General features: G+C 38.1%; 7 protein-coding genes and 1 long non-coding RNA gene across 12 annotated transcripts; 3 read left to right on the forward strand and 5 right to left on the reverse strand.

Moving 5' to 3' along the window:
* The first annotated feature begins 771 nt into the window (after window positions 1-771).
* On the forward strand, window positions 772-4,571 carry LOC106333235 (peroxidase 68-like). 2 transcript variants are annotated; one of them, XM_013771705.1, is made up of 3 exons: window positions 772-1,092; window positions 3,129-3,320; window positions 3,853-4,567. In XM_013771705.1, exons 1-3 carry the CDS (start codon window positions 874-876, stop codon window positions 4,414-4,416), a joined length of 975 nt encoding a protein of 324 aa, XP_013627159.1. In that variant the 5' UTR covers window positions 772-873; the 3' UTR covers window positions 4,417-4,567. The 2 variants fall into 2 exon arrangements, with proteins under 2 accessions (XP_013627159.1, XP_013627160.1); XM_013771706.1 differs by lacking the exon at window positions 3,129-3,320 and having other exon boundaries at window positions 3,853-4,571.
* Window positions 4,572-6,316: 1,745 nt separating this feature from the next.
* LOC106332318 lies at window positions 6,317-7,475 on the forward strand. 2 transcript variants are annotated; one of them, XR_001268047.1, is made up of 3 exons: window positions 6,317-6,477; window positions 6,703-6,939; window positions 7,140-7,475. It is a non-coding gene; the product is annotated as an uncharacterized LOC106332318 (long non-coding RNA). The 2 variants fall into 2 exon arrangements; XR_001268046.1 differs by having other exon boundaries at window positions 7,146-7,475.
* On the reverse strand, window positions 7,453-8,172 carry LOC106332317. Its single transcript, XM_013770788.1, has 2 exons — window positions 7,891-8,172; window positions 7,453-7,822 (listed from the first exon to the last, which is right to left on the reverse strand). Exons 1-2 carry the CDS (start codon window positions 8,053-8,055, stop codon window positions 7,721-7,723), a joined length of 267 nt encoding a protein of 88 aa, XP_013626242.1. The 5' UTR covers window positions 8,056-8,172; the 3' UTR covers window positions 7,453-7,720.
* Window positions 8,173-8,965: 793 nt separating this feature from the next.
* On the reverse strand, window positions 8,966-13,190 carry LOC106335370 (probable serine/threonine-protein kinase WNK4). Of its 3 annotated transcripts, XM_013773880.1 has the most exons (8): window positions 12,450-13,190; window positions 11,866-11,928; window positions 11,253-11,751; window positions 10,908-11,173; window positions 10,603-10,826; window positions 10,368-10,525; window positions 9,974-10,286; window positions 8,966-9,902 (listed from the first exon to the last, which is right to left on the reverse strand). In XM_013773880.1, the coding sequence occupies exons 3-8, from the start codon at window positions 11,310-11,312 to the stop codon at window positions 9,334-9,336; spliced, it is 1,590 nt and encodes a 529-aa protein (XP_013629334.1). In that variant the 5' UTR covers window positions 11,313-11,751; window positions 11,866-11,928; window positions 12,450-13,190; the 3' UTR covers window positions 8,966-9,333. The 3 variants fall into 3 exon arrangements, with proteins under 3 accessions (XP_013629334.1, XP_013629332.1, XP_013629333.1); XM_013773878.1 differs by lacking the exon at window positions 12,450-13,190 and having other exon boundaries at window positions 9,334-9,902; window positions 11,253-11,737; window positions 11,866-12,023; XM_013773879.1 differs by lacking the exons at window positions 11,866-11,928; window positions 12,450-13,190 and having other exon boundaries at window positions 9,334-9,902; window positions 11,253-11,465; window positions 11,692-11,747.
* Window positions 13,191-13,252: 62 nt separating this feature from the next.
* On the forward strand, window positions 13,253-15,850 carry LOC106335373 (malate dehydrogenase [NADP], chloroplastic-like). Its single transcript, XM_013773882.1, has 12 exons — window positions 13,253-13,550; window positions 13,636-13,729; window positions 13,826-13,912; window positions 13,997-14,334; window positions 14,422-14,512; window positions 14,586-14,660; window positions 14,742-14,843; window positions 14,918-15,040; window positions 15,127-15,195; window positions 15,269-15,337; window positions 15,422-15,475; window positions 15,558-15,850. The coding sequence occupies exons 1-12, from the start codon at window positions 13,375-13,377 to the stop codon at window positions 15,612-15,614; spliced, it is 1,335 nt and encodes a 444-aa protein (XP_013629336.1). The 5' UTR covers window positions 13,253-13,374; the 3' UTR covers window positions 15,615-15,850.
* Window positions 15,851-15,913: 63 nt separating this feature from the next.
* Window positions 15,914-17,907, reverse strand: LOC106335372 (protein NETWORKED 4A-like). The gene is made up of 4 exons (XM_013773881.1): window positions 17,788-17,907; window positions 17,610-17,654; window positions 17,411-17,522; window positions 15,914-17,323 (listed from the first exon to the last, which is right to left on the reverse strand). Exons 2-4 carry the CDS (start codon window positions 17,622-17,624, stop codon window positions 15,951-15,953), a joined length of 1,500 nt encoding a protein of 499 aa, XP_013629335.1. The 5' UTR covers window positions 17,625-17,654; window positions 17,788-17,907; the 3' UTR covers window positions 15,914-15,950.
* Window positions 17,908-20,014: 2,107 nt separating this feature from the next.
* On the reverse strand, window positions 20,015-23,236 carry LOC106335878 (probable inactive receptor kinase At5g58300). Its single transcript, XM_013774534.1, has 3 exons — window positions 22,848-23,236; window positions 20,895-22,239; window positions 20,015-20,815 (listed from the first exon to the last, which is right to left on the reverse strand). Exons 2-3 carry the CDS (start codon window positions 22,222-22,224, stop codon window positions 20,178-20,180), a joined length of 1,968 nt encoding a protein of 655 aa, XP_013629988.1. The 5' UTR covers window positions 22,225-22,239; window positions 22,848-23,236; the 3' UTR covers window positions 20,015-20,177.
* A 387-nt stretch (window positions 23,237-23,623) lies between these two features.
* Window positions 23,624-25,960, reverse strand: LOC106328166 (26S protease regulatory subunit 6B homolog). The gene is made up of 6 exons (XM_013766552.1): window positions 25,430-25,960; window positions 24,991-25,221; window positions 24,751-24,909; window positions 24,516-24,668; window positions 24,270-24,353; window positions 23,624-23,956 (listed from the first exon to the last, which is right to left on the reverse strand). The coding sequence occupies exons 1-6, from the start codon at window positions 25,880-25,882 to the stop codon at window positions 23,822-23,824; spliced, it is 1,215 nt and encodes a 404-aa protein (XP_013622006.1). The 5' UTR covers window positions 25,883-25,960; the 3' UTR covers window positions 23,624-23,821.
* Between the last annotated feature and the right edge of the window lie 653 nt (window positions 25,961-26,613).

Consider the following 26,613-nt stretch of genomic DNA (forward strand, 5'->3'; position numbering starts at 1 on the left):
GCGGAATGTGTATTCTACATATTTGTAGAATACTCCTATTTACGTAGATCACGTATTCTAAACATTGTAGATTCAATGAAAAAAGTAGATTTCGTTTTCTACTTCGTAGAATGTCATTTCTACTTTTTTTAGAACATAATCTGAAATTTATAATTTTAACTTTTTTATAACTGGAAAATATACCATTAAGTTCATATAGGTATTTTAACAAATGTTACTATTTTTCCAATTTTTTTTTGTTTGTAAAACTATTTATTAAAATTATTTTCATAAATATTAAAGGGATTAGTCTAAAGGGACATAGTTACTATTTTTTTGCTCTAAAAAAACAGTTTTCCCTTAAATATAATACTGTTTTTCATATTAAAAATTCTATATTAAACCTAGGTTTTCTGACGACTACCCATCTTAGAAATATAGGCAAGCAGAGCATTGGTTTCGAACATTTAAATTTTTTAAAGTTAATATGCATAAAACATAAATTGTTAGGATTTTTAAAATCTTTTAACTCAAATTGCCTATACCTCCAAAATTGGAGGATGAAACAATAAACCTAACCATCAAGTAATTAAAAAAAAATCTAATGTATATATAAATGTTTGGTAAAAAACAAAACAAAAAGGGAAATGTAAGCAAGAAAAAAGGGGAAGGAATTAAAGCATGAATTTGGTAGAGGAGGCGAAAGGATCATGACCCCGGTAATATTGTTGATGTGTTTATGTTTGTTAGAAATGAAATAGAGTGGATATTTGAGAAGAAACTTATCGCCGTACAGAAAACTACATGTAGTTAACTAATCAATCCTCTATAAAGCCCTCATTCTCTTTTCTGACCACAACTCTAATAACAAATACAAACAGAAGCAAAGAGAGAATGGAGTACAATAAGCAAAGAACTATGTTAATTGTAATGTTGATTATAATAATGTGGAGCTGTTGTTACAGCCACGCCCAGCTGAGCAGTGACTTCTACAAGGAAAGCTGTCCCTCATTGTTCTATGTAGTGAGACGCGAGGTGCAGCGAGCGGTGACAAGGGAGCGCCGCATGGCTGCTTCTCTCCTCCGGCTATTCTTTCACGACTGTTTTGTCAACGTAAGATTTCTGTGTGTTTTTTAATGACTCAAATGGTTGACATGTTCCGTTAATTAGGTCATGTTCGTTTGTACATCTGGAAGATGTATCCAGAATGTTCATCTAGATATCTTATCCAGATCCTCCATGTTCGTTTTTTTATTTTGTCTATGCACAGTGGCGGATGCAGTGCCAACAAGGGTGGGGCATCTGCCCCCTATGGATTTAAAAAAAAAAATTCTTTACTTAATTATAATGAATTTTGAAGAAATTGGATAAATTTGCCCCTCATAAAACCTCAAACCTAGGATTAAGTATGTCTCATTTGTAAGTTTGAAAATTTTGCCCCCCATTATAAAACTTTCTAGATCCGCCACTGTCTATGCATCCAGATTGATCATCTGAATGCAACTATGTTCGTTTGTTTTTCATTTATTAGGTTGCATTTGCGTCCAAGTGGACTTGTTAATAAAATGACTAAAATATATTTTTATACGTTTCGGCGGAAAATAATATTTTTGCGGTTTTGGCGGGAAATGTGCATTTTTGACGGGAAAAGTGAATTTTTGCGTTTTTGGCGGAAACTATTTTTTACGGTTTCGGCGGAAAAATATGTTTTCCAGTTTTGGCGGGAAAATATGTTTTCCGGTTTTGGCGAGAAAATGCGTTTTTCCGGTTTTTGGCAAGAAAATTGCGTTTTCCGGTTTTGGCGAGAAAATGTATTTTTCGGTTTTGGTGGGAAAATACTTTTTTGGGTTTTTGTCGGGAACATGCAATTTTGGGTTTTTGGCGGAAAAAGCGTTTTTCGATTTTGGCCGTTTATGCATCCAGATGAATCATCTGAATGTAAATATGTTCGTTTGCTTTTCGTTTTTTTAACTTAAATCTTCATCTAGGTGGACTTGTTAATAAAATGACAAATATATTTTTTTTACGTTTCGGCGGAAAAATAGCATTTTTACGGTTTTGGCGAAAAATATTTTTGTGATTTTTGACGAAAAATGTGTTTTTACGGAAAAGTGCATTTTTTTGGTTTTGGCGGAAAAATATGTTTTTATGGGTTTGGCGGAAAATACGTTTTTGCGGTTTTGGCGAGAAAATTGCATTTTGCGGTTTTGGTGGAAAATATGTTTTTGACGAAAAAGTGTGTTTTTACGGGTTTGGTGGGAAAAGTTTTTTTCGCGATTTTGGCGGAAAATGTGCATTTTTTTTGCCTTTTTGACGGAAAAAATGCATTTTTGCGTTTTTGCCGGAAAATATTTTTTGCGGTTTCGGCGGAAAAATACATTTTTCCAGTTTTGGCGGGAAATGCGTTTTTCCGGTTTTCGCGGGAAAATGTGTTTTCCACTTTAGGCACGAAAATGCGTTTTTCCGTTTTTGGCGGGGAAAATTGCGTTTTTCCGGTTTTGGCGAGAAAATGCATTTTCCGGTTTTGGCGGAAAAATTGCGTTTTTCCGGTTTTGTCGAGAAAATGCTTTTTACGGTTTTGGCAAGAAAATTGTTTTTTGGGGTTTTGGCGGGAATATGCAATTTTAGAGTTTTGGCGGGAAAATGCGTTTTTCGATTTTGACGGGAAAATGTGGTTTTCCGGTTTTGGCCGAAAAGTGTGGTTTTACTGGTTTGGCCAAAAAGTGTGTTTTTATAGAAATGTGCATTTTACGTTTTTTTGCGGAAAAACACATTTTGCGGTTTTGGCGAAAAAGTGTTTTTCAGTTTTTGCGGGAAAATGCATTTTTAGTTCTGGCGGAAAAATGTATATGCAAAATAACGGAATTTACGGTTTAAAAATAATATTTTGATTTTAAAAGATCATTTTTGTCATTTATCATTTTGGACTGAACTAGATGCATCTGCATCCAGATGCACCATCAAGACTCACCTAAATTTGGGTGAGAATTTGAGATGAGTTTTTAAAAATTCAGCTGAGTGATCCATCTGGACGTAGCATTATAATGCACAAAACGAACATCGATTTGCATATTCACCTAAATGGATCACTTGGATGAGCAAACGAACGGCACCTTACTCAAACAATTTACAAAATGCATGGTTTACAGGGGTGTGACGGATCAATATTGTTGGACGATACTTCCTCATCTATGGGAGAGAAAACGGCAGGCCCAAACAATAATTCTGTGAGGGGATTTGCCGTTGTTGACAAAATCAAGTCGAGGGTTGAGAGACTATGCCCAGGCGTCGTCTCATGCGCAGACATTCTCGCTATCATTGCTCGTGACTCTGTCCTCCTCGTTAGCACTTTTACCTTTACTCTTTAAGACGAGACAATTTTGTTAAACGCCCAACTAGAACATTCGGATCTATATATTTTCAGCTTAATAGTTTTTGATGCATCAAATACTTTTACATTCTTTTTCTGGCACATGGTTACAAAAAAACTATAATAATTTGAGATCACCGTGTTCTATGTATATATACTACACATTTATATATAACTGATACCTGTCTGTGTTCATTCTATTTTGTTTTCAACTGAAAATTACAATGATATACTAACTAGATAAAATAAAAAATAGTTACATACTTTGCCTACAGTTTTATATTAAAACTAGCTCTAGGAAATTATATAAAAGGTTTAACAAGAAACAAGCATGTAATTTTATATATTATACTATTGAAACTTTCGTTTGTGTATATATATTATGTAGTTTGTACCAACCAGGTAGCTGAACCATTATATATGTGCTCTTTTGTTTGTGAATAAATAGTGTACGTGAACGTATCTTAATATATGATCTTTATCACATATTTTGAACTAAACAGTTGGACGGCCCTGGTTGGAGCGTAAAACTTGGAAGAAGAGATTCCACCACAGCGAGTTTCACGACCGCCAATTCAGGCGTTATCCCTCCTCCAACCTCTACTCTCGACAACCTCATCAACCGTTTTAGAGCACAAGGTTTATCCTCACGCGACATGGTGGCCCTCTCTGGTGCACACACTATTGGACAAGCTAGATGCGTCACTTTTAGAGACCGTATCTACAACGAAAGCAACAACATTGAACTTTCTTTCGCCTTGTCTAGACAAAGGAGCTGTTCGGCTGCCTCTGGCTCTAGCGACAACAATGAAGCCACTCTTGATATCCACTCTCCTGGAAGGTTTGACCTCAACTACTACAGACAGCTTCTCAACCACAGGGGTCTTCTCACTTCTGACCAAGTTCTTTACAGCGGCGGTTCAACTGACTCGCTTGTCGTGTCTTATAGTCGTAGTCTGAACGCCTTTTACCGTGATTTTGTAAGGGGTATGGTTAAGATGGGCGATATCAAACCCCTTACTGGATCCAACGGCGAGATCCGTAACAACTGTCGTAGACCCAATTGAATCTCTTACCTCTTTTTGTGTTATATAACTTATATTACTTTTACGTGTTTTCTACGTCAACTCCTTGAATATGCATTTCCATTATAAAAACATAATATAATAGAGATCATGTTATGTTTGTGGCTATTCGATTTTCATTTATGTTTCCGTCTCCTCTCAGTTGTCACATTAGGCTCTACAATATTATGAAAAAATGTATTGCCACTGCTCAAAAAACACATTCTGACATTTCCAAATAAAATATTACTATTTTAATATAATTCAATAAATGATTGTTAAGATATCAATTTGCGGAAGAGTTCCTTTTTAATAGATTTCTCAGTCGAGAATAAATCTTTTTATTTTTTCATTATTTTATTATATAAATAATTTTAAAGAATCATTATTGGAAATGCTCTAAAGCTATTATTATTCAATGAAATAAATTTTTAATGCAACTGTGTAAATGCTGCTGTTTTGTTCTAAAACGCTATTATAATCCAATCATGCATAAATAACTCGTACCAAAACAAAAATATCATAATCAGATAGAAAAATAAATAAATACTAGATTTTTGATCCGCGCGGGTACTGTTTTTGTTGTTTTATCTACAAATGGATTGATAAGTTTTTTGTTTTGATTATACAAAATATCACATGATCAAGTTTCAATTATGCGGGTCTGTTATTTGTTACTTAATTATATAAAAAGTGCGGGTGGTATTTTTGTTGTTTTATCTACAAATCGATTGATAAGTTTTTTGTTCTTGATTATATAAAATATCACATGATCAAGTTTCAATTATGCGGGTCTGTTATTTGTTACTTAATTATATAAAAAGTGCGGGTGATATTTTTGTTGTTTTATCTACAAATGGATTGATAAGTTTTTTGTTTTGATTATATAAAATATCAATTATGCGGGTCTGTTATTTGTTACTTAATTATATAAAAAGTACGGGTATATGAATTGTTGATTATTTCTATAAATTAAACATAAGTCATATGATTTGATTATATAGAGTAAAATGTTTTATAGAGTGTACAGTATGAAGAAATATTTATTTTACAATGTCTCACACAACCGTTTTATGTTTGTAAATAAGTTAAACAATGGTTGTATTTCTAAACATATAAAGTGGCCCAATTGTTTTTTAGTTTTGAGATAAAATCTTTAAATTTAGTTAGAAAATTTCAATATTTGATATTACTTTTTAAAATTATTGCAGATTTTAATTTATTTGTTATTATCAAAAACGATTATGGGCTATGAAATGGATTATATATAAACATAACCCATCTAATTAATTAACAAATTTGGACCATATCTAGTTTATTTCACAAACATGAGCTAAAATAAGAAAATCTACTATCCAATGTATATGTAAGTACGAAGTTTTCTAACTTTAAATCTATGTGCACTCAGATTTATATAAAAGTATTGCTACCGACTTGTTTTTTATTTGTCACATGTAGTTATATTCAAAATACATGCATATAATAGTAACATGTTGCTAACGATGTAATGTGATGAGCAACGCGATACAAAATAAAACAAACGGAGAATCTAATGTATGATAGGCCAGAATGTTAAAAAATACTTGTTGTACAACATCAAGTCCTTTTAAATATAATTGTAGGTCCAAAAACCGAAAAACAATATTGCCATTAATGAAAATTTTAGTTTGTTCGCAAAATGGAAAACTGAAAAATTTAATTAAAGGCATAAAATGAGAACGATCCCCTTTTAATGATATTGATTGTGTGGTGAAACGAGAGCCGTGGGATGAGATGGAAAATTGGCAAATGAGAGAAGTGATGAGAAGTCATAAAAGGACGCAGAGGAACAAGTTCCATTTACTGTATATACATATATTTTTAAGTACGTGGGGACCGCCAATGACGTTTAGCTTCGTTTTCATCCCTTCTTCTTCTACATTGTGTTTGCTTGTCTTAAAAAAACAGCAGAAACAAGTAAGGAAGAGAAGAAGACGCTTGTAAGAACTCCAAGGAAGGTAGAGAGATCTGCACACGTATTCATTCGAGATCTCCGATTCATTCCCATACGATCCCTCGTCAGCGGTATTTCTCTTCCTCGGGAGAATCGTCAATTCCATAACTGAGATCTCACTGCTCTGCTATATAGCTTTAGAGTTTGTGTAGATTACGTCACCGTATGATCGATAATCCTTTCGTCCTCGCATTCTCTTATTCGTATTCAATGTGATCAGCTTTTCCTTTCTTTTTTACTGATTGTTGCATAACAGAGAGATCTCATTCATTGCTCTGTTTATTTTTGCTTCACAGGTTGCACAAGCTCCTGAGGCCATGAGCTAGCACCAACTCTAAGCTAGCTTGGAGAAAGTAGTCTTCTCTTTTTTGGAGATGTGCATGACAAGAGAGAATCTAGATTCACGTCTCGGAAGCCTGCTTCGGTGATTATTTCTAAGCCGGAGGAGGTGGCGGAGCGGTTGAAACTGAGCGTAAGGAAGAGGAAAGCGGGGTTTGTTTAAACTGGAACGTGAGAACATGGCCGGGTCAAAGGTGTCATCATGGCCCTGGGGCAAATCTTTTTCTATCATTGTTCTTTAAAAAAGCTAATAGATATATGTTTTTTTTCAAAATAACTAAAGTATTTTTAAAAATAAATCTATGGAAATAAAAAATACTTTCATATAAAAAAAATTTGGACCAGTTTTTATTTTTAATATAAAAATACATGTAATGGACTCTTATCTGTTAAGAAATAGGGGACAACGGATTGGACCGGGCGGTCGCAGCCTCCTATCTAAGCAGGAGTTGTGTCGATGGATGACGAGATATTTCAAGTGACGCCGACGTTTCATATGGTGGAACTGAAGAAATGTAATGGAGATAGTGTGGGTTTGGCAGAGTGACAAAGATGAGCGAGCCGTTAATGCCTGCTTCACAACAACAGGAAGAAGAAGACGCATTGTAGTTTTTGAGATTTTTTTTGTAATCAAGTTTTGAATTTTGTTAAGTCTGATGGTAAAACGTATATGAGAGTTTTTTATATTTTCGTTTGTGAAAAAGAAAGGTAACAACATCCTGCCATATAATTATAGTTTTGATCTCAATGGCTTGCTCTTACATTATTTATAACAGGGAAGAAGTAACAAGATTTGTCCAAACAACACATACTTAAGCTACAAAGAGAGGTAGAAAGTGAGAAAAAGGCTCAGAATTTAGTGGTGAAAACGAGATCTGTAATAGAGTACAGAGGACTATATGCGATTTTGGTGTTGTCCATTGAAACAACTAGACAGTTACAGACAATAGAGATAGAGACAGACAGTAAGAAAAATCAGGAAGAGCTGTCGGAATTGGAACAGAGATGGTTCCAGAGATAGCGGCCACTAGCCATGTCAACGCATGTCCAAAATCCAGTCTTCATTGCCATTCCCACCTGGTAGCCCAGAAAAAAATGAGAGTCCTGAATAGAGAGAATGAAGATAAGAGGAAAAAAGAAGAGACCTTTGAGAATCTGGAGTCAGAGTCGGAGTCGGCGTCGGCGGGATCAGCGTCGTCGGTGAGAGGGTCGGCGAGGGGATCGTCGTAGGAATTGTTGAGCTTCTTGAGGACAAAGAACCCAGCAAGAGTCGCCGAAAAGAATATGAGGATCAGCCTTAACGGACACATCTCTTTCTTGCTTCTTCCTTCCTCTCTTGGTTTGCTTGAAGGCAATGAGGAGAGAGAAAGAAATAGAAGTTGACAAAGAAGAGAGAGAGAGAGAGAGAGAGAGAGAGAGAGAGAGAGGTGATGAGGAAAGAAAGAAAAAACCAAATAAAAAATGATGGAAAAGGAGGAAAGGAAGAGAAGAAAAATTCAAAGGGTGCTGTTGAAGAAGTGCCAAAGCAGGGGAGATTCCAAAGCAGGTAGGCCACTAACTACCTAAAGTCTAACTCAAGAATTTCAATTTCATATAATAATAACACATTTTAGATGGCTAATCGTCACATCATCACTAGTTATTTTATACTATTGAATGACCACATTATGCTCATTGCTCTCTTAAGTGATTATTATTTTGACAAATAAATTAGAAACCAAAGTGGGTTGTTGATACCTTTCACTAACTTAGTCGAATTTTCATCGAGCCATTCAGTCTGATACTTTGTATTTGATCTGCACTTCAGTTTTAGCCTGTAAAAACACTTAACTACATGACATAAACAGAGATTAAGAGCTACAGCAATAATTACCTCTCCATGAGATTACTAAGGGCAGCCGCATTAGAGGCTCAATAGGGGGTTCACACGCTTCCCAAAAAAAAAAAATTATTAAAATATGTTACAGTCACGACTCTGTCTCGCCACGCCCCTTCTGCATGAACCCGGATCGTTACTGTTTAGCGGGTTCCACGCCACGTGGCGGCCCGCTATTGGTCAATTTTTTTTTTTTTTTTTTTTTTTAAACAAACGAAAAATGAAAAAAAAAATAATAAAAAATTCAAATGATGAACCCCAACCGGGGGTTCATTAATGCGGCTGCTCTAAGTTCCTGGTCTCTTGGCTTCACACCCCATTTGGTGTCAACAAGTAGACATACCCATTTAAGATTCTACCTGCATTGATCAATGTTAAACACATAGGAACCACTGACCTGCTTAGTAAGAAACAAAAGTGAGCACAGAAAATCAGCACTATAAGTTGAAATTATAGTCAAAGGCAGATGCTCACTAGATCTTCCCAAGCTTCCTTAACTTTCATCTTTTTGCAAAGACGAAGCCATAGCCTGGCAAACCAACAAGGCAGACTTTCTAACCAAGACCGAAGAAATTGATGGTCTGAAGTAAATAAGCCCCTTTGTTATTACATGGAAACATAAGCCGTATGTTCAAATCTACAGTATGTTCACATTACACTATAGATTTTACATGAATACAAATCTACAGTTTGTTCAAAATATGGGAGAAGCTTAGCGCCTTGAGCTCAGTGGCTTCCTCGAAACAGCATAAGGAGACTGAAACCCAACGTTTTCGACGTCTCCAACGGTTTTGAACAACCTTCTCTTCCTACCCTCTTCCACCAGCGACCGCTGCAGTGACTTCCTCTGCACGTCTACAAGTGAGCGGTTCCTTGTAAGTGCGCGATTGTCTGATGCCAGTCTCCAGTTACTTGAACTGGAAGCTGCACATACGTTGGCGCGTCCTGAATGTAGATGAGAGCTTTCTTCGGGGCAGAACCTCGTCACGTTGTGAGTTCTGGTCTTAGCAGAAGGTTGGGAGCTGTGCTCATCAAAAGATATGTAGTTGACGTTGGAATAGGATCCTGAATTGGAAGAACTCTGAGAATTCGCCTCATCATGAGCATCTTTCTCCTCGTACCTCCAACCAGGCACCAAAGAAGAGATCTCTCCATCAATCATTTTAGCAATCTCGTCTGGCTCCCAGTCTGTGATCTCGAGTTCCTTTACCATTTCCTTTGCAACATCAATGGAAGTATCATTCATGATGTCGAAGGGAAAAGAAACTTTCTTTGCCTTACCTGAAAAAACAAACAGTTATGTGACATAACCATAACAAAATGATCAGCTTAATTAACTAAGTCTCTTTTACCATCTTCATCTGCGATTAGTACGTTGAGAAAGATTGTGTTATCTTCAGCGTTCAGCTTCCCGGTGATGGTCATACGGCTCCTTCCTAATTCATCATCTCCCAACTTTAGTCTGTCCATTTCATTCTCGTTCAAGAAGGGCTTCAGATTCTCAGCACCTCTCGCGTACACCATCCAGGACTCGTCAGACGCAAGAAATGGATCTTGCAATAGCTCTCTTGCTGACACTCTCTTTGAGGCAGGCACGAGGCATTTCCCAATGAACCTTTGTGCCTCTATGTCTCCAACTCTGTAAAAGGCTCCTGGTAGCTTCCCCTGGAAAGAAAAAACATTACAAAGCTTATGCCTGATTCAACTGATAGCTTCATCCATATGCTCACAGATCGAAAGACATACCGCAACAACTTTCTTGTAAATCTGCGCTGGATTGTTGCACTCACTATACGGGAACTCAGAGGTGATCATCTCCAAAAAGCACATACCAAAGGAATAAACGTCAATGAGTTCATTATAGTTCTCCTCGTATAGTTCTGGAGCCATGAACTCAGGAGTGCCTACGCAAAGAGAAGCACAAAGTTGTCTAGAGCAAACAATCTGGACAAGTGAGAACAAACAATTTTTTGCTACATACCGATGACACTAGTGGCAGCGTGGCAGTCCCGGAGCATTCTTGCAAGACCAAGATCGCCTATTTTGACTTGTCCAAGATGTCCATTAACAAAGATGTTATCACACTTAAGGTCTCTGTGGATAACAGGAGGGTCGTGGCCGTGGAGATAAACAAGCCCTTCCAAGATCTGCCGAGCCCAGGACTTGATTGCTCGGATATCTATCCGCAAGTACTTGTTTTTGTATCTACACAGGAAAAAAGGACATGTTCATAAAAAGAAAAGTTTGAGTAATCGTTTTAGAAGAAACAGTGTAAGAGAATATTACTGTCGGAGGGTCCCAGAAGTGAACAACTCGGTGATGAAGTTGAGAGTGTGTGAACGAACATCGATCCAGGAAGTGTAGAAACGAATGATAGATTTGTGGTTTAGAGTGCTGAGAAGATGAACCTCGGAGTAGAGCCTCTGTATATCAACAGAGGAACGGAGAACCTCTTTTAGCTGCACCTGGCTCCATGCGACTTCTATTCCCAGCATCTCGTCGATTGCTTTGTACACTGTCTTCATCGCTCCCCTTCCAAGAACTTCTTCAAACTGTTCCAACATTAAAAAAAGATAAGTGTTACAAAGTGGTTTGGTTCGTGAACATAGACTCTTGTCTCTTCCTACTTACACGTCCGTAGCGTCCAGTGGGATCGGTTTCAACATACTCTGGAACTTGATGCGTGTTCATGGTTGACAAAGATAGATTTATGATCCCAGGAATATTTTTGAGAGGACGAGATAACTCTGGCGGCCAAAACTCTTCCTACGTACTTCTTCTTCTACTTGTACTTCATCAAGAAACGTCAGCAGATAATATATGTTGAACAGTCTTTGGCCTGAACTTTTTTTTTTTCAGAAGATCATTATCTTTATTGACCCAAATTGTAAAATATACAATATTCAAAACTTTGACAAACCTTAGTTGCCAGTCAAAGACACTCAAACCACGTCATTTTGTAAACACAAATGGGTAAGTAAGCTAAACGGTAAGCGAATATGCCCTGTTTTATCTTGTGAGCCACAAACATAATAGCAAAGAGGATGAGACTTGAGAAACTGCAACTTACTGGAAATGCAAGACTTGGGAGGAAAGAGTTTTGTTGCTTCGGGAAACTGCACGATTCCAACTATTAGATTGGTGGACAGAAGAATCCAAAGTAACACAGAAAATGACAAAACAGTGGAAAAGTCAGAACAGAAGTGGGGAACGTGGCGAGAATAGAAGAGAATAGTGACATCACCATTGAAGATTTGTTTTTTGTTGTTGGTGGAGACTTCCTTTAGCCCTCAAGGAGTTCATGGTTCTGTAATAAACTCGCAACACATAACAAATATGCAGTAACCAATACATATATATGTTCATGATCTTAGCTTTGTGTCTAAGGAGGGTCCGAATGCTAACAGGCAACAACATAGATGTAGATGGATATGTTACGCATATTTGACTACTGTTTTGTTGTCAACTAGATGTTACTTGACACGTAGAAAAGGAAGGAGAGAGAGAGAGAGAGAGAGAAAATGGTATAAAAAAATGAAGATAAGGTTGGAATATAATCCTAAACAAGAAAAGCCGTATAAGTTTGACACTGACTACCATTCACCCCACATCAATTCAAAACCCATTTATCCTTTAAAAGAGGCTACCTCTATATCACTCACACTTAACATATTAATTTATTCAGGTTAGAAAAGGACGTGCTCACCTCAGTCCTCTCTCTACGAACACTGCAGGGTTTTGCAATTCTTTATATATATTTTCACAACAGCAAAATGCAAATGCTACTAACATATTAAGGTATTGAGCAATTGATAGTAGAGCACGTACGGGACTTGGCAAAGAGTGTTTGAATATACTTTTTTTAACTCCTTCCCTCAGAGCTTCCACTTCTTCTGATGTCACTCTCCAAACGCCTCGTGCTTTATACATCAACAGCATTTGGATCTTCTCTATCGCTCTCGACGTTGGTCTCAGCCATTCGCTTAAGAAAACTCCTCCAAGCTACAGATTCAAGAAAAAGGAACTCTCAAGTAGTGCCCCCATTGCTCTTTGAGTTAGTAAAGAGATGATCTTGCACCTGACTGTAGCCTCACAAATCCGCTGATAGAGCTCAGGATACTCAAGAGCCTTCTTAAGATCAAATGCTGCAGCAACAGAAGCTTCTCAAGAACAACGAGGGGGTAAATCGTTCCCTGAGTCTACAGAAACATACAGAAGATATCTTGAGCTTTAGGCAGTCGTCGGCGTTTCCAAATTTCAGCGACGAAAGCAGGTTAGTAGGGAAAAACTCTAGGATTGCGTTGACGACGAATGAAAATGTCGGCGACAAATTTATCGATAACCTCCATTTTCTAGGCTTCTTCGAACGAAATTAACCCTTTCGTTAGATTCCCGCCGATGAAATTTTGCAATTTCGCCGGAGAAGACGAGTAGCTCCGATTAGCGGTTTAATCTAGAATTATGGATCAGGTTCTAATTGGTACATTTCCGGTTTAGATCGGTTCGACTAATCCGGTTCTGATCTACTTGTTAAAATCCGGTTGTATCGTAAACAACCGAACTCACCTGATATTTTTAATGGGCCTAAAGTCAAAGAAGATAGTCAATGTGGATTGGCAGATAATTGACAAGTGTCGTTACCTGAGCCTTATCCACAGATTCTCTAATCCTCTCTGGCTTGGCGCGCTCTCTCTCTCTGTCTCTCCATAGTTCCGTAACAGTTCTCACTTTCACAGTTTGTGTCTGTGCGATAATGGCCATGTCAGACCTCTCAACCCCCAAAACGACGTCGCCTTTCCTCCGCTCTTCGTCTCAGCTTCGCCTCTCCTCCAAGCTGCATCTTTCAAACCAGTTTCGCCATCTTCATCTTCTTCCTCCACCTCTCCACGCAACTTCCATCTCCAAAATCTCTTGCTCTGTTTCTCAGAAGTAAGTCTCTTCACGCTCTTCACTCTATTAAAGTTTCAACCTTTATCTGATCAGATGCATGTTTTCGAATCTATGATGATGAAAGTAACCAAGCACCCGTCGCGGTCCAAGAAAATGGTTCTGTGAAGACGAAGAAAGAGTGTTATGGAGTGTTCTGTCTCACCTATGACCTTAAAGCTGTAATATTTACTTTCTCTCTGTTTCAGTTGTAAAGTTTCAACCTTTGCAACTGTTTGTTCTTTGATTTTGAGTTACCAAACGTGTGTGTTTTACAGGAAGAGGAGACGAAATCATGGAAGAAGATGATCAATATCGCAGTTTCAGGTGCTGCAGGCATGATTTCAAACCACCTTCTCTTCAAAGTAAGTCCCTTCCTTTGGATATGATTACTTTACTTACTAACCATTTGATCTTATCTTATGCCAACTTGGTTTTTCTCTATGTAGCTTGCTTCAGGTTCAGTGTTTGGACCAGACCAACCCATTGCTTTGAAACTGCTTGGATCAGAGAGATCAATCCAAGCTCTAGAAGGTGTTGCAATGGAGCTGGAGGATTCCTTGTTCCCTTTGTTGAGAGAAGTTGATATAGGAACGGATCCATATGAAGTGTTCCAAGATGTGGACTGGGCTCTTCTGATTGGTGCGAAGCCTCGAGGACCTGGAATGGAACGTGCTGCTTTGTTGGACATTAATGGACAGATATTTGCTGAGCAAGGGAAAGCTCTTAACGCAGTTGCTTCTCCTAATGTCAAGGTCCTTGTAGTTGGGAATCCTTGCAACACCAAGTAAAGCTAACATTCCTTAAAATTCACCACTCTTCATATCTTAATCATTGCTCAACATCTTAAGTATACTTTGATTTGTCTGATCAGCGCATTGATTTGTCTTAAAAATGCTCCAAACATTCCTGCAAAGAACTTCCATGCCCTCACGAGGTTGGACGAGAACCGAGCCAAGTGCCAGGTACCACATCTCACACATACATGTGATCATATGTATTTCTTACTTACATATGATTGACAATTACATTTTGCAGCTTGCTCTTAAAGCTGGAGTCTTCTACGACAAAGTCTCTAACATGACCATATGGGGGAATCACTCCACGACTCAGGTTTGTCTTAGCTTGCTCTACTGTCATTTGTTGTTTCTCTACATTTTGGGATGTTTCTCTTATCTTTTAGAGGTGAATCAGGTGCCAGACTTCTTGAATGCCAGAATCAATGGCCGGCCGGTGAAGGAGGTTATCACAGATCACAAATGGTTAGAAGAGGGATTCACCGAGAGTGTGCAGAAGGTAACATGGCGTTTCCTCTGATATTGTGATGATATATGCAATGGGAGATAACACTATTGTGTTTGTTTTTGCAGAGAGGTGGCTTACTAATTCAGAAATGGGGTCGATCTTCTGCTGCTTCTACAGCTGTTTCCATTGTTGATGCTATAAAGTCTCTTGTGACTCCTACTCCTGAGGGTGATTGGTTTTCTACTGGGGTACAACTTCTTTTGATCCCATTTTGATAACAACAAGATAGATTGGTTCAGACTTTGATAGTGTTGTGTTAATTTAATGTTTTTAGGTGTACACAAATGGAAATCCTTATGGTATTGCAGAGGACCTCGTCTTCAGCATGCCATGCCGGTCAAAGGTTATGTTCTGTCCTTAATACATGAAAAGCTTTTCTCTAGTGGTAAGTCTCAAAGTTGTGTTTTTTTTTCTAGGGAGATGGAGATTATGAGCTTGTCAAGGATGTAGAGATTGATGACTACCTACGCAAACGAATCGCCAAGGTATTACCTTACTTAGAGATTAGTCTTTTGTGGGGCATTGTGTCTAGATGCTAGATGTTAAACTGAGACATGAAAACATTGCAGTCGGAAGCGGAACTCTTGGCTGAGAAGAAATGTGTTGCACACCTCACTGGAGATGTATGTATCTGTCTTGTCTATTCAATTAAAACCATTTTGAATAGAAGCTAACCTTTAGTTGCTTCATGGATGTATCTTTCAGGGCATCGCCTTCTGTGATCTTGGTCCGGTAGATACTATGCTTCCTGGTGAAGTTTGATTTTGGTGAGTGGCGTTGAGCATCTCAAGTAAGCACTCTCTTCTGAGTTGTTAGCTATACATGTTGATTGGTCGGAATAAGTGAATGAAACTCTTCACATTTTTATTTATACATGTATGTGAATTTACTTGAGCAATGGACCGAACTCATGTTATACAATAGTGTCTGTAAACACTTGGATGGCCACTGCTTATTTGAGTTTCAGAACACAGACTAGAGAATGCATATTTGATGTCGAAAACAAAATCCTTTTTGTGCCAAAACAAAACCAAAACAGCTAAGATAATACAAAAACAAAGTTACAAAGAGTATATATATATTTGCTATACATCAGAATCAAGAAGCAAGAATGGAGGATGGTCTTATTGGTTGATCCCCTGAAAAGGCATCACGTAGTCTCTTGCACTCGTCTTTGCAGTAGTCCAGTGAGAAACAGAGTTGTCTTATCACTTCCCTCTTCTCTTCTGCTACTTCCTCTAGCTCCTTCTCCATCTCTATTCTCCTACTGTCTTTTTGTTTCATTTCATCTCCAAGCCGACTCATCTCTGACTCTGTCTCACTCACTCTTTTGGTTAATGTCTCTATGCATCTCTCTTTCTCTGACTTCTCCATTGTCAGCACCTCGATTTCTCCCTTCATCCTTTCCTCCTCTTCTGTTTTCTCATTGGTCACCCTTCTTATCTCCTCTTCAAGATAACGCACATGGGCTTCCAGCTCCTTGAACTGCTCATCGCGGTGTGTTTTCTCCTCCACGAGCTTGGATATCTTGGCTTTAACCTGCGCCTTCTCCGGGAATAGCTTCTCTTCTGCGTCGGATAAAGCTGTCTTTAGATCCCTGATCTCATGATCTCTACCTGCTAAGCTAGACTTCAACATGGAGACTCTATCAAGCACCTTCACCACCTCTCTTCTATCTGCACTAGACTTGCTTTTCCACGCAGCAGTTTCTTTCTGCGCCGAGTCAAGCAGGCTTTGCAGGCTCTTGAGCTTCTCAACTTCTTTTCTCATGTTGCTGTTTTCTTTTTCTGCCTCCCTAAGCCTCAGGCTTGTAACTCTCAGCTCTTCAGACAAAGTCTCAACGTCCATGTCTTGTGTAGAAGCTGCTGCTGCTGGCTCTTCATCATCCAACTCTGATGGCAAGTATCTAGCGAGCTGACTCTTTAACGTAAAGATTTGGTCCTCTGAGCTCTGTATCTTGTCGTTTGCATCTCTCAGTTCTTGCTCACAAGCAGCAAGTTTAGCGGGAAGATCAAGATCAGCGACCTTTTTGCTCAAAGACTGAAAGTCAGAGCCAACTCTCACATAACCAGAGCAATTAATCACGGAAGAATCATCTGATTCTAGTTCAGAGTCTGTAACAGAAGCAGAATCATCAGAGGGAAGTCCACCAGAGCCAAGGAAGTAGTCAAAACCAGGAGCACGACGGGAAGGAGGACGTCCTAACCTATTAACCTCAGTGGTGAGGTCAGAGGAGGAGACGTCAGAGAAGCCTGAGCCTTGTGACTGAAGAAGCTCTGATGGGGAGTTTTTTCTCAACTCTCCGGTGATGTTCTCGTAACGCTCGGCTAGAGAACGGTACATACGGTGAAACTCATCGACGAGGCTAATAAGTTCAGGTCTCTTTTGGTAATACATCTCTGCCTTCTTGGCGAATGAATCTGCATCTTCTTCTATCAACTTCACCATCCGTTTCACGCTCCTGTCCATCTCTGATCACCACCACAAAATAACATTCATTATGAAAAGACTATCCAACCACTCTAAAGACACAATGAGATGGACTGACTAGTACTCACCATCGAGATTATTCTCGAGCCATTTGGAGTTTTTGAGGCCTACATGACTATCCCACCACCAGAGATGTGATTTTGTGGACTCTGCTCGCTTGATACTCTTCTTGGAACGAACCTAGCAAGACCCAGAATAAAGAATGACTGAATGAGGATTGGTATAAAAAAGACAAAACGTTTCTTTCTTTTTGTTTTTGGATGTTACCAGATCATAATCCATGGTTGCAAAGTCGATGGACCCTATGCAAAGCTGGAAACACACAAGAGACAATCATGAGACAATGGAAAAAGACAAATAATACAGATTTGGTGTGTCAGACTTTGTCAGAATCATGACAATTCGAAATATCTATACACGGAAAAGGACAAGAAAAGAAGAGAACCTGACAAGAAGTATAAGAAGATGTAAAAGGGTTGCAAGGAGAAAGCAGAGGAAGATGCAAAAAGTTTTTTAGATCAAAAGATTTTATACACTTAAGACAACAGATATTACGGAACTAGTACTTAGCAATCTCAACGTGGCCAAATGTTTGGTTTTGTCTCTCTGTGATCTTTATGTTATAAAATATGTAAAAACCAATTCCACAGTGCCCATGTGGAGATATATGAGGTTTATAATAGGCATTAGGAATGGGCACGGAGCGGATGATATTTATGATTTGCTTCCTATTCAACGGATATCTGATTTTTTATTTGATTTGCTTCGGAGATCCGGATATCCAAAAAAATTATAAATATTTGCGAATTTTTACGGATATCTCATCAACTTTAATTAATACAAGTAAATCTAGAAAAAAACTATTTAAGTTTGTTTTCAAAAATATATATTTTATATAATATAAAATAAAAGTTAAATTAGCGAAACTATATGTTTCATATATTTTTAAAATAAAACACAAAATTTTAGAATTTTTTTAGTTTTCATAAAGATTTTACATTTATTTCTTAATTTAATACATTTTATAAGTAATTTTATAAATAAAATTATATGTTAAATAATAATTATGTAAAATTACACATTGAAGACTCTATATTTAATTGCAAATATACATCTATTTGAATAAAAGTCGGAGCAGAGCAGATATTTGCTTCTAATTTAACGAATTTTTTGGATCGGATCGAAACAAATCAAATCAAATTTAACGGCTAAAATACCTAACAAGAGATTAAGAAGTTGTCCGTTGTCATTTGACCACTCTCCCACTAATCAAACCGACTATTCATACAATTAATGGTCATCCAAGACTATTTCCTCTACGTCTATTATTATTATGTTGCCATTAACACATTCTTGAAGGTCATCACACAGTCAGGATATCATTTTTGCAGGCATTAAATATTTTAAATTGCCTTTTCCTAATATTTTTGGGTCTAAAATCAGGACTTTTTTTCTTTTTAAAAATGTGTAATTTGAATGGGAAGACTTGTTCAGAATTTAGGGGAGTAAACGCGTTACCTTTGTGTCTTAAGACTCAAAAGGCCAGCCAACACAAATGTAAATTGTTGTTTTGTGGCTCTCCACTTCCTTAGCTTTTCATTTCACTTGAGATTTTATGCATTAAAAATCTATCTATTTTATAATTTAAATAATTTATTTATGATTTGCTGACAGGCACAACTCATCAAAATCCTCAACAAATACTTAAAAGCAAATGTAATTGCTTAGTGATTACTAAATATTTTTAATTTATTTATTTACTTACATGTAAAATTTAAGAAAACTGGTAGACTTAGATAGTTTATTGAAATTAGCTGATGTAAATAGAGAACATTATCTTGCAAGTCTTCCCTTTTGTTTGACTCAAATCTTGCAAATCTTATTGTATTAATCATTGTAAGTATCATATAACTTTTATTGAAACATATTATGACCACCACATATCAAGAATTCAAGAGGAGAGTTCTAACTTACTGATACGTATAATCTAAAACATTGTACGGTAGAGAAGAATGTGATGATCGTTGTGAGTTTGGAGAAAACTGCATTTCGCAATCGTTCTTTAAATAAAGACAAATTGACATGATGACAAACACATTACAGCCATATATAGAAATATTACCTAGCTACAAAAGATAACCGTAGGGAAAAAATACTTGATGTTTGAGAAGAAGATTTGAAGCTGAATGAGCAGCATTTTTGTGTTTGTGCACGGTGCAGGGGCAGGCCATGGAGGATGATGTTGGTACAAACTCGCCTATTCACAGAAGGAGAATGGACATAAGGCCACTTCCATTGACCTCAAGGGCGATGGGCGGATCAACCAAATTGATCCAAACACTGTCTCCCCTCAGTGACTTCCTTTCCCAACTTCCCCTCGACCAAAAGGTCATTTTTTGTGAGCCATAGCGTTGGAGAAGGGAACATGATGGCTGCCATGTGAGACTTCCCTTCCCAACAAGCATGATGATGAAACCTGAATATGTCCGGGACAAGTATTACAACGAGAACGAGAGCACCATAGAGGTAATCTTTTATTACCAAACTCTTTATTATGATCTTTGCGACAGTAAAATTTTAAAGAATTTTACATTCATTCATTCATACATTCATGTATATCATGATTCCACACTTCTGCGTCTGGCCCCTGTCATGGCATTTTGGATAGCGACTTGAATAAAATGGGATCATATTCATATATATTATGACACAGAGAAAGGATCCTACAACAATTGCCTCCAACTATGTCTTACTACTTAGGCGAGTGTTCTCCAAACAATCAACAGAAAAGACTTACAAACTCAAACACATACAAGAAAAGAGGAAGAAGAGTAATCAAGGAGTGGTTTGAACATTAGAGTCCTTGGCTTTGCTATTGTCATCCGAAGACGGCCTTGTCTCAGAAGAGTCTGAAACTCTTATCTCCTCAATCATCCTAACCACCTCATCCATGCTAGGTCTCACCTCAGGCACATGAGCCACACAGGCCATAGCAATCTGCAGCATCTGCACCATTTCTTCTTCAATGTTCTGAAACTTCATAAGCTCAACATCAAACACCTCGCTTGTCCACTCCTCCCTCACCACTGACTGCACCCACCTCGGAAGATCAACCATGTCCTCCCTACTTGCCGACTGCACCGGAGACTTCCCAGTCAGCATCTCGAGTATAAGTACACCAAAACTGTAAACATCTGACTTATGCGTGTGTTTCCTTGTTACTATTACTTCCGGTGCACGGTAGCCTGCACCCCTCATTGGTGCAATGGGCACAGACATCAGAGGAGACAACCCAAAGTCAGAAACGCACACATCATTCTCCTGTTTCATTATTACGTTTGATGCCTTTATGTTTCCATGACTGAACTTTGGACCTCCAACTTCATGTAGGTGAGCTACACCTTTTGCTGCTGCGAGAGTGATTTTCACTCTGGACTCCCAGTCAAGAGACTCTCTCCCACTTCCCCTGTTACCTGTCACAGCATCAAAACCATAAGGAACACAAACAATGTAAAATCTAAACCATTAAGCGAAGATGGGAAGAGGACTAACCGTGGAGGAGTGATGATAAGTTACCAGAAGAGTAATAATCATAAACCAAAAGCTTCTCATCTTTGGAGTAATAGTATGCACGAAGGGGAACAACGCTAGGGTGTTGCCCTACTTGGCTTATAATCTCCATCTGCTGTTCAAACTCCTTCTTTCCAGCTGCCACTTCCTTCAACCTTTTCACCACAACAGTAGTGGATTCCTCCAAGACAGCCTTGTACGTTGTCCCATAACTCCCCTTTCCTAGCACTTCCGCTGATGCCCTCAACAGATCTTCTAGATCAAAGTTATACGAGCATCCTTCAAAGAACACCAGCTTGTTCTTCTCAGGTTCTTGTACACCACTTCCAAAATCTTGCTTTGCTTTCTCAGTCAAAGTCTTTGCTTTGACGATGCTGTCTTCCCTCTTGTCCTTTTTCTTGTTACAGCAACATAAGATGATTGCGGTGATTAATAGCAGAAGGGCAGCCCCACAAGCTGCAATGATAATGATAGTGCTTACATGTGACTTCTTTTTTAGACCTTCTTTGTGAGGAAACGGCGGCAATGGAGGTGAGGAGATGGGCGGAGTCAGAGGGGAAGGTCGAGCACATGGCTGCAGAGGAAGTCCACATAACAATGTGTTTCCGGTAAAAGATGATCTTGGAAACCCACCAAGTGCAGAAGGTATTGAACCATTAAGATGATTGTTGCTCAAGTTTAAACGTCTCAGTCTTGAAGTATCAAGATCAGGTATTGGTCCAGATAGTTTGTTGTTCTGGAGGCTCAACGCTGTCAGCTTCTTCTGGTTTTGTAAAGTTGCTGGTATCTTCCCGGTGAAAGAGTTAAACGAAAGGTCTAAGATATCAAGGTGCTGAGACAAAAAGGAAGGAACCTCGCCGGAGAAGTTGTTATGTTGGAGATAGAGGTAACTCAGTGAAGGGAGAGATGGAATATCAGGAGGAAGGCTACCGCCTAGGAGGTTTGATCTCAAACTGAGAGTCTTGAGTGATTCTAGTTTACCAAGTGTGTTTGGAGGGATTTGTCCTACGAGTCCTATACCAGGAAGGCGGAGAGCGAGAACTCGAGTACCATCAGGAGTGCAAGTGACACCAACCCATGATTTGCAGATATGGTTAGTGGAGTTCCAGTTGAGTCTTCTAAGATGAGGAACAGAAGCAGCAAAGGAGAGAAGAGCTTGCCTATCTGAGTTCAGGTCAGCAAGAGCAGAAGAGGAGAAAGTAGTTGTGACAAACAAAAAAGAGACAAGACAAGCAGAGAAGAAGCTCTTTGAGGAGTTCAATGTAAAGACTAGACCAACATCAAACTGGAAATGGAGCTGCATCATCAGCATCACTTCCTGTCCCTCCTGCTTCAAAAGAGAGATATATAAAATGATGAGCAGTGATTTTCACCACACAAGCCAATATTGCAACACTTAGTACTGGAAAAGAGGCTTCCTTAGGATACTCCCACAACACTAAAAGTTGATAACTAACATATGGTTCTTAAAGATTAAAAAAAGTATGACATTGCCTATCTTTATCATTGGGAGATTAAAAAATGTTAAAGATAAGAGACTGAAGCATCCAACTAATAAAAAAGCAAAAGGAATAAAGCTAAAGAACCAAACTTTTTTTTTTTTTTTGAGCAACTAGAAGAACCAAACTTTAACACAAAAAAAGAATTGATGTGCAGAGAAAAGCAATTCCTTTTCGCCAAAGATATAGAGAAAGAAGCAGAGGTATCTCCATCATGTGGACAATGTCGGTAAGTAAATAAAGATGAGTTTGAGTGTCTTAATTTTACTAGAGTTGTTGAACAAACAACATGTATCTAACAAAGCTAAGTAAACTAAGATTGTCAAGTCTTGAAACTTTCCTACCCAACCAGCTGGAGAAAATGATGCTATGAAGTTTAAGTCCACAACTAGACAAATTACAGAAACTTACTAAATAAAAAGAGAGAGAGGGAAACCTGAGAGTAGAGATGCAAGCTAATGAAGTAAGAAAATTGTGGGCGTTAATGAAATCATGAAGGTGGAAGAGGAGGAAGAAATGATGCCTGGCGTGAACAATCTATAACTCAAATCTTGAAATGATGAAAGAGAAGAAAGAAGAAAAGGCAATGTGTGTGGGGACTAGCGGTAGAGACGGAGAGAAGAAGAAGAAGCAGAAAAGGAAAAAGAAAGAGTTGGAGATAAAGTGGTGAAGTAAGAAGCGTACTTGTTAAGGGTAAGACAGTGAGTCCTTAGATTAAATCATGCTAATGTGTTTTGACCGCAACAAACGCTAGAGTGGAGAGTAATCCAGAGATTGACCAATCTTGAGATTCTTAAGAGTTAGCAAAGTGAAAAATACAGTCGGCCAGATGCAAATTTTGTTACCAAAGTAAAGCCTACACTTTTATATTTGTAAAGAAATCATTCGAGGATGGTAATAATAGTCCTAACCTGTCCAACCACTCCTGTTGCTATTTTTTCTCTCGATTTGCATCATTCTTGATTGCGGATACTATGTAAAAGCTAAACTAGTCATCTCATCATCTACCAAATCCCAAAACAAGATCCAACTCCTTTATGGACATTTTTGTCTCTTTAATCAGAAACAGGACATTTATTACTTATCTCGTCACTTCACCTTGTACTATTATTACCTGGTGCTTCCTCTTACTGGTCCTGAACTGATAAAACTGTAAATGGCAAGAGACTAAACACAATCTCAAGTTAGCTTGTAGAGATGCAACTTGGTTCATTTAATCAAACTGCCACTGTTTTCTTATAAACTGAACTGTAAAGACCGGGACGCTAGAAAACACAACATATGTGAACTTTTAGCTTCATAAACTAGAGATGCAACTTAGTTCATACATTAAACTGCAGATCCATACAGATATATTAAAAAAAAAAAAAACACAACACGCATAATCTGGTTCCCATCTCGGCTTTCTCCTCACTTGTAGAACTCAAAGTCCGTGTCTGGCTTCTTCACATTTGAGCGGTAACCCTTCTCGAAGTCCTTAGGCAGTATCACATATCTGTTCTTACGCACCGCATGCATTCCAGCTTCCTGGCAGATTGCTGCTATCTGCATTGTTCAACATAATATCGAATTAGTGTGTTATATAAATATTTATAATCTTTAAAGTAAATGAAACCATCTCACTGTCAAGATTTGATTCTCAATGTACATTATCAAGTAAATCAAACAATCTTACTGTCAAGGTTTGAATCTCAATAATTCAATTCAGGACACTTGGCGACTCAACTAACACATCCATGCATATTGCCCAAAACAGCCACGCTTAGGTGGTGATCTAGAAACTATGGAGGCGCTACATACATCTTCGGAAAGGCAACTCTAGTGGGAAAGCATAGAATAGTAAGCAAGAAAAACTAACCTCAGCAGCGCTAATTTTATCAGGCCGTGAAACATAGTCTTCCAAGTCAACCTCATCGCTGAGGTTCATTTTGGCGGTGCATACCTACACAAGGATAAAAAGAAGTCAGTAAAACAGAAACGGTAGCAAACCTAAATGTGCTGTATTTAAAGAGTGAAAGCAAACTTTATTTAAAAAAAAAAAATTGGCTTCACATCTCTTTCAGTAGCTCATTCAACGTTCAAGTACATTTAATAGTTAACTAACCTGGAAAACAAGCCTCTTTTGACGTCTATCAGGAAGGGGGAACTCAATCTTACGATCAAGTCTACCAGGACGCAAGAGAGCAGGATCCAGAGTGTCTGCCCTGTTGGTTGCCATTATGACCTTGACATTCACGGTCTGGTCAAATCCATCCATCTACATCGGATTCAACAAAACAAGTTAAAACACAAGCCATTTATGAGAAGATAGCTTTTACTTATTTGTTTACTGTTCTCACCTGATTAAGAAGTTCCATGAGAATACGCTGAACTTCCCTATCAGCTCCTGTTTGAGCATCGAACCTAGCAGTGGCGATGGCATCCACTTCATCAATAAATATGATAGCTGGAGCATTCTCCTTGGCAAGACGGAAGACATCACGAACCATACGAGGTCCCTGCAATTGAAGGGCAAGCAAGTTAAGCATCAAGTAGAATCACCTCAAACAATGAATAAAGCTATGATTTTTCTTTAATACCTCGCCAAGGTACTTCTGCACAAACTCGGAGCCAACAACCCTAATGAAGGCAGCAGTTGTATGGTTAGCAACAGCCTTAGCCAACATAGTCTTCCCAGTACCAGGGGGTCCATAAAGCAAGACACCTCGTGGAGGGTCAATACCAATCTGCTTGTAAAGCTCGTGGTGTGTAAGTGGCAATTCAACAGCCTCCCGAATCTCCTGTTTCTGAATATCACATCCTCCAATATCCTACAAAAAAAGAAAGACAACACCTTTTCAAAAACCCAAATCCTAATCTACAAAAAGCCAATACCTTTACAAAACCCTAATCCACAAAAAGCCAATACCTTTACAAAAATCCAAACCCTAATCAACAAAAAAGGCAAGACCTTTAACAAAACCCAAACCCTAATCTAGAAGAATCAGCGATCAAGACTAGAAAAGAGAGAAACTTTACATTGTAGGAGACGTCAGGCTTCTCAGATTGACTGAGAAGAGAGATGCTAGAATCAGCCTCAGGCGGCAACACATCAACAAGGGCGTTGGAGTGACGGTGAAGAGCGACGGAAGCAGAAGGCTTTAAGTCTTCTCTGTTGATGGTGCTGAGAATCCTCACATAGTAATTGGACCCAGTGGTGGATCCTACGATGCCGTTGTTCTGATCGACCATCTCCATGAACTGGCCAATCACTAGGGGCACGGATTGGATTCGTTTGACCTCTTCTTGAGCGCGTAAGAGCTCGCGTTTGAGATTCTTCTGCTCGTCTTTCACGTATTCCTCTTGGATGTCGGTGAACTCCAGTTGACGTTCGAGCGATTTGAGGCGGGAGTAGGGATCTTCCTCGTCGGAAGTGGAGAGATCCATCAGCGGAGGAGATGCTTTAGGGTCGAGAACCATCGCTGCAGCCATTGTCGGAGAGAGATCTGTGGAGTTGAGTTCTTGGATGGAGTAGAGAGAAAGAAAAGATTGATTGCGAACAAATAAAATAAAATTGTGCTCTCTTTAAAAAGGCCGAAAGATTTGAGATTGGGCCTTTTAATTTCCATTTTTTCATTGTTAGCCTTAGTATTTTTCCTTTTTGCATTTACTCAAAAAAGAATTGCTTTTTTTTTTGTTTTTGTGCAAAACTCAAAAAGGAATTTACTATTATGTGAATTTTCCCTTATTTATAGGCTATCAAACAATTTTCAATCATGGTCTTTGATTGGATCATTCATATTAAAAAAAACTAGACGCGCGGGTATGAATTTTCGGTTTTTGGTTATTTATTTAACTAAATGATGTATTTGTAATATTTGATGTATTATATTCACCAAGTAAATAATTTTTTTGGCATCTTAAACCATCTATTTATGATGAATATTCGATATCATGTACAAAATTGAACAAATAGACGTAATTAGAGAATTATAGATGATATATAAAAACAATGGTTATTAATGTAAAATATGAAAAAAATATTATATCATGACTTAGTATGGCATAAAAGATTATAAATTAGTTATGCATGTTTAAAAAAAATAAAATGATTTTTAAACTTCTATAAAAAAATTTAACATATAAAAAGGGTGATGAATTAGTCTTCAAATTGTAAATAATTTCATAATTTTGTTAATAATAAATTATTTATAGTCTTTTTT

This window comes from Brassica oleracea, chromosome C3 (genome assembly GCF_000695525.1).
Source record: "Brassica oleracea var. oleracea cultivar TO1000 chromosome C3, BOL, whole genome shotgun sequence".
Lineage (NCBI taxonomy): Eukaryota > Viridiplantae > Streptophyta > Magnoliopsida > Brassicales > Brassicaceae > Brassica > Brassica oleracea.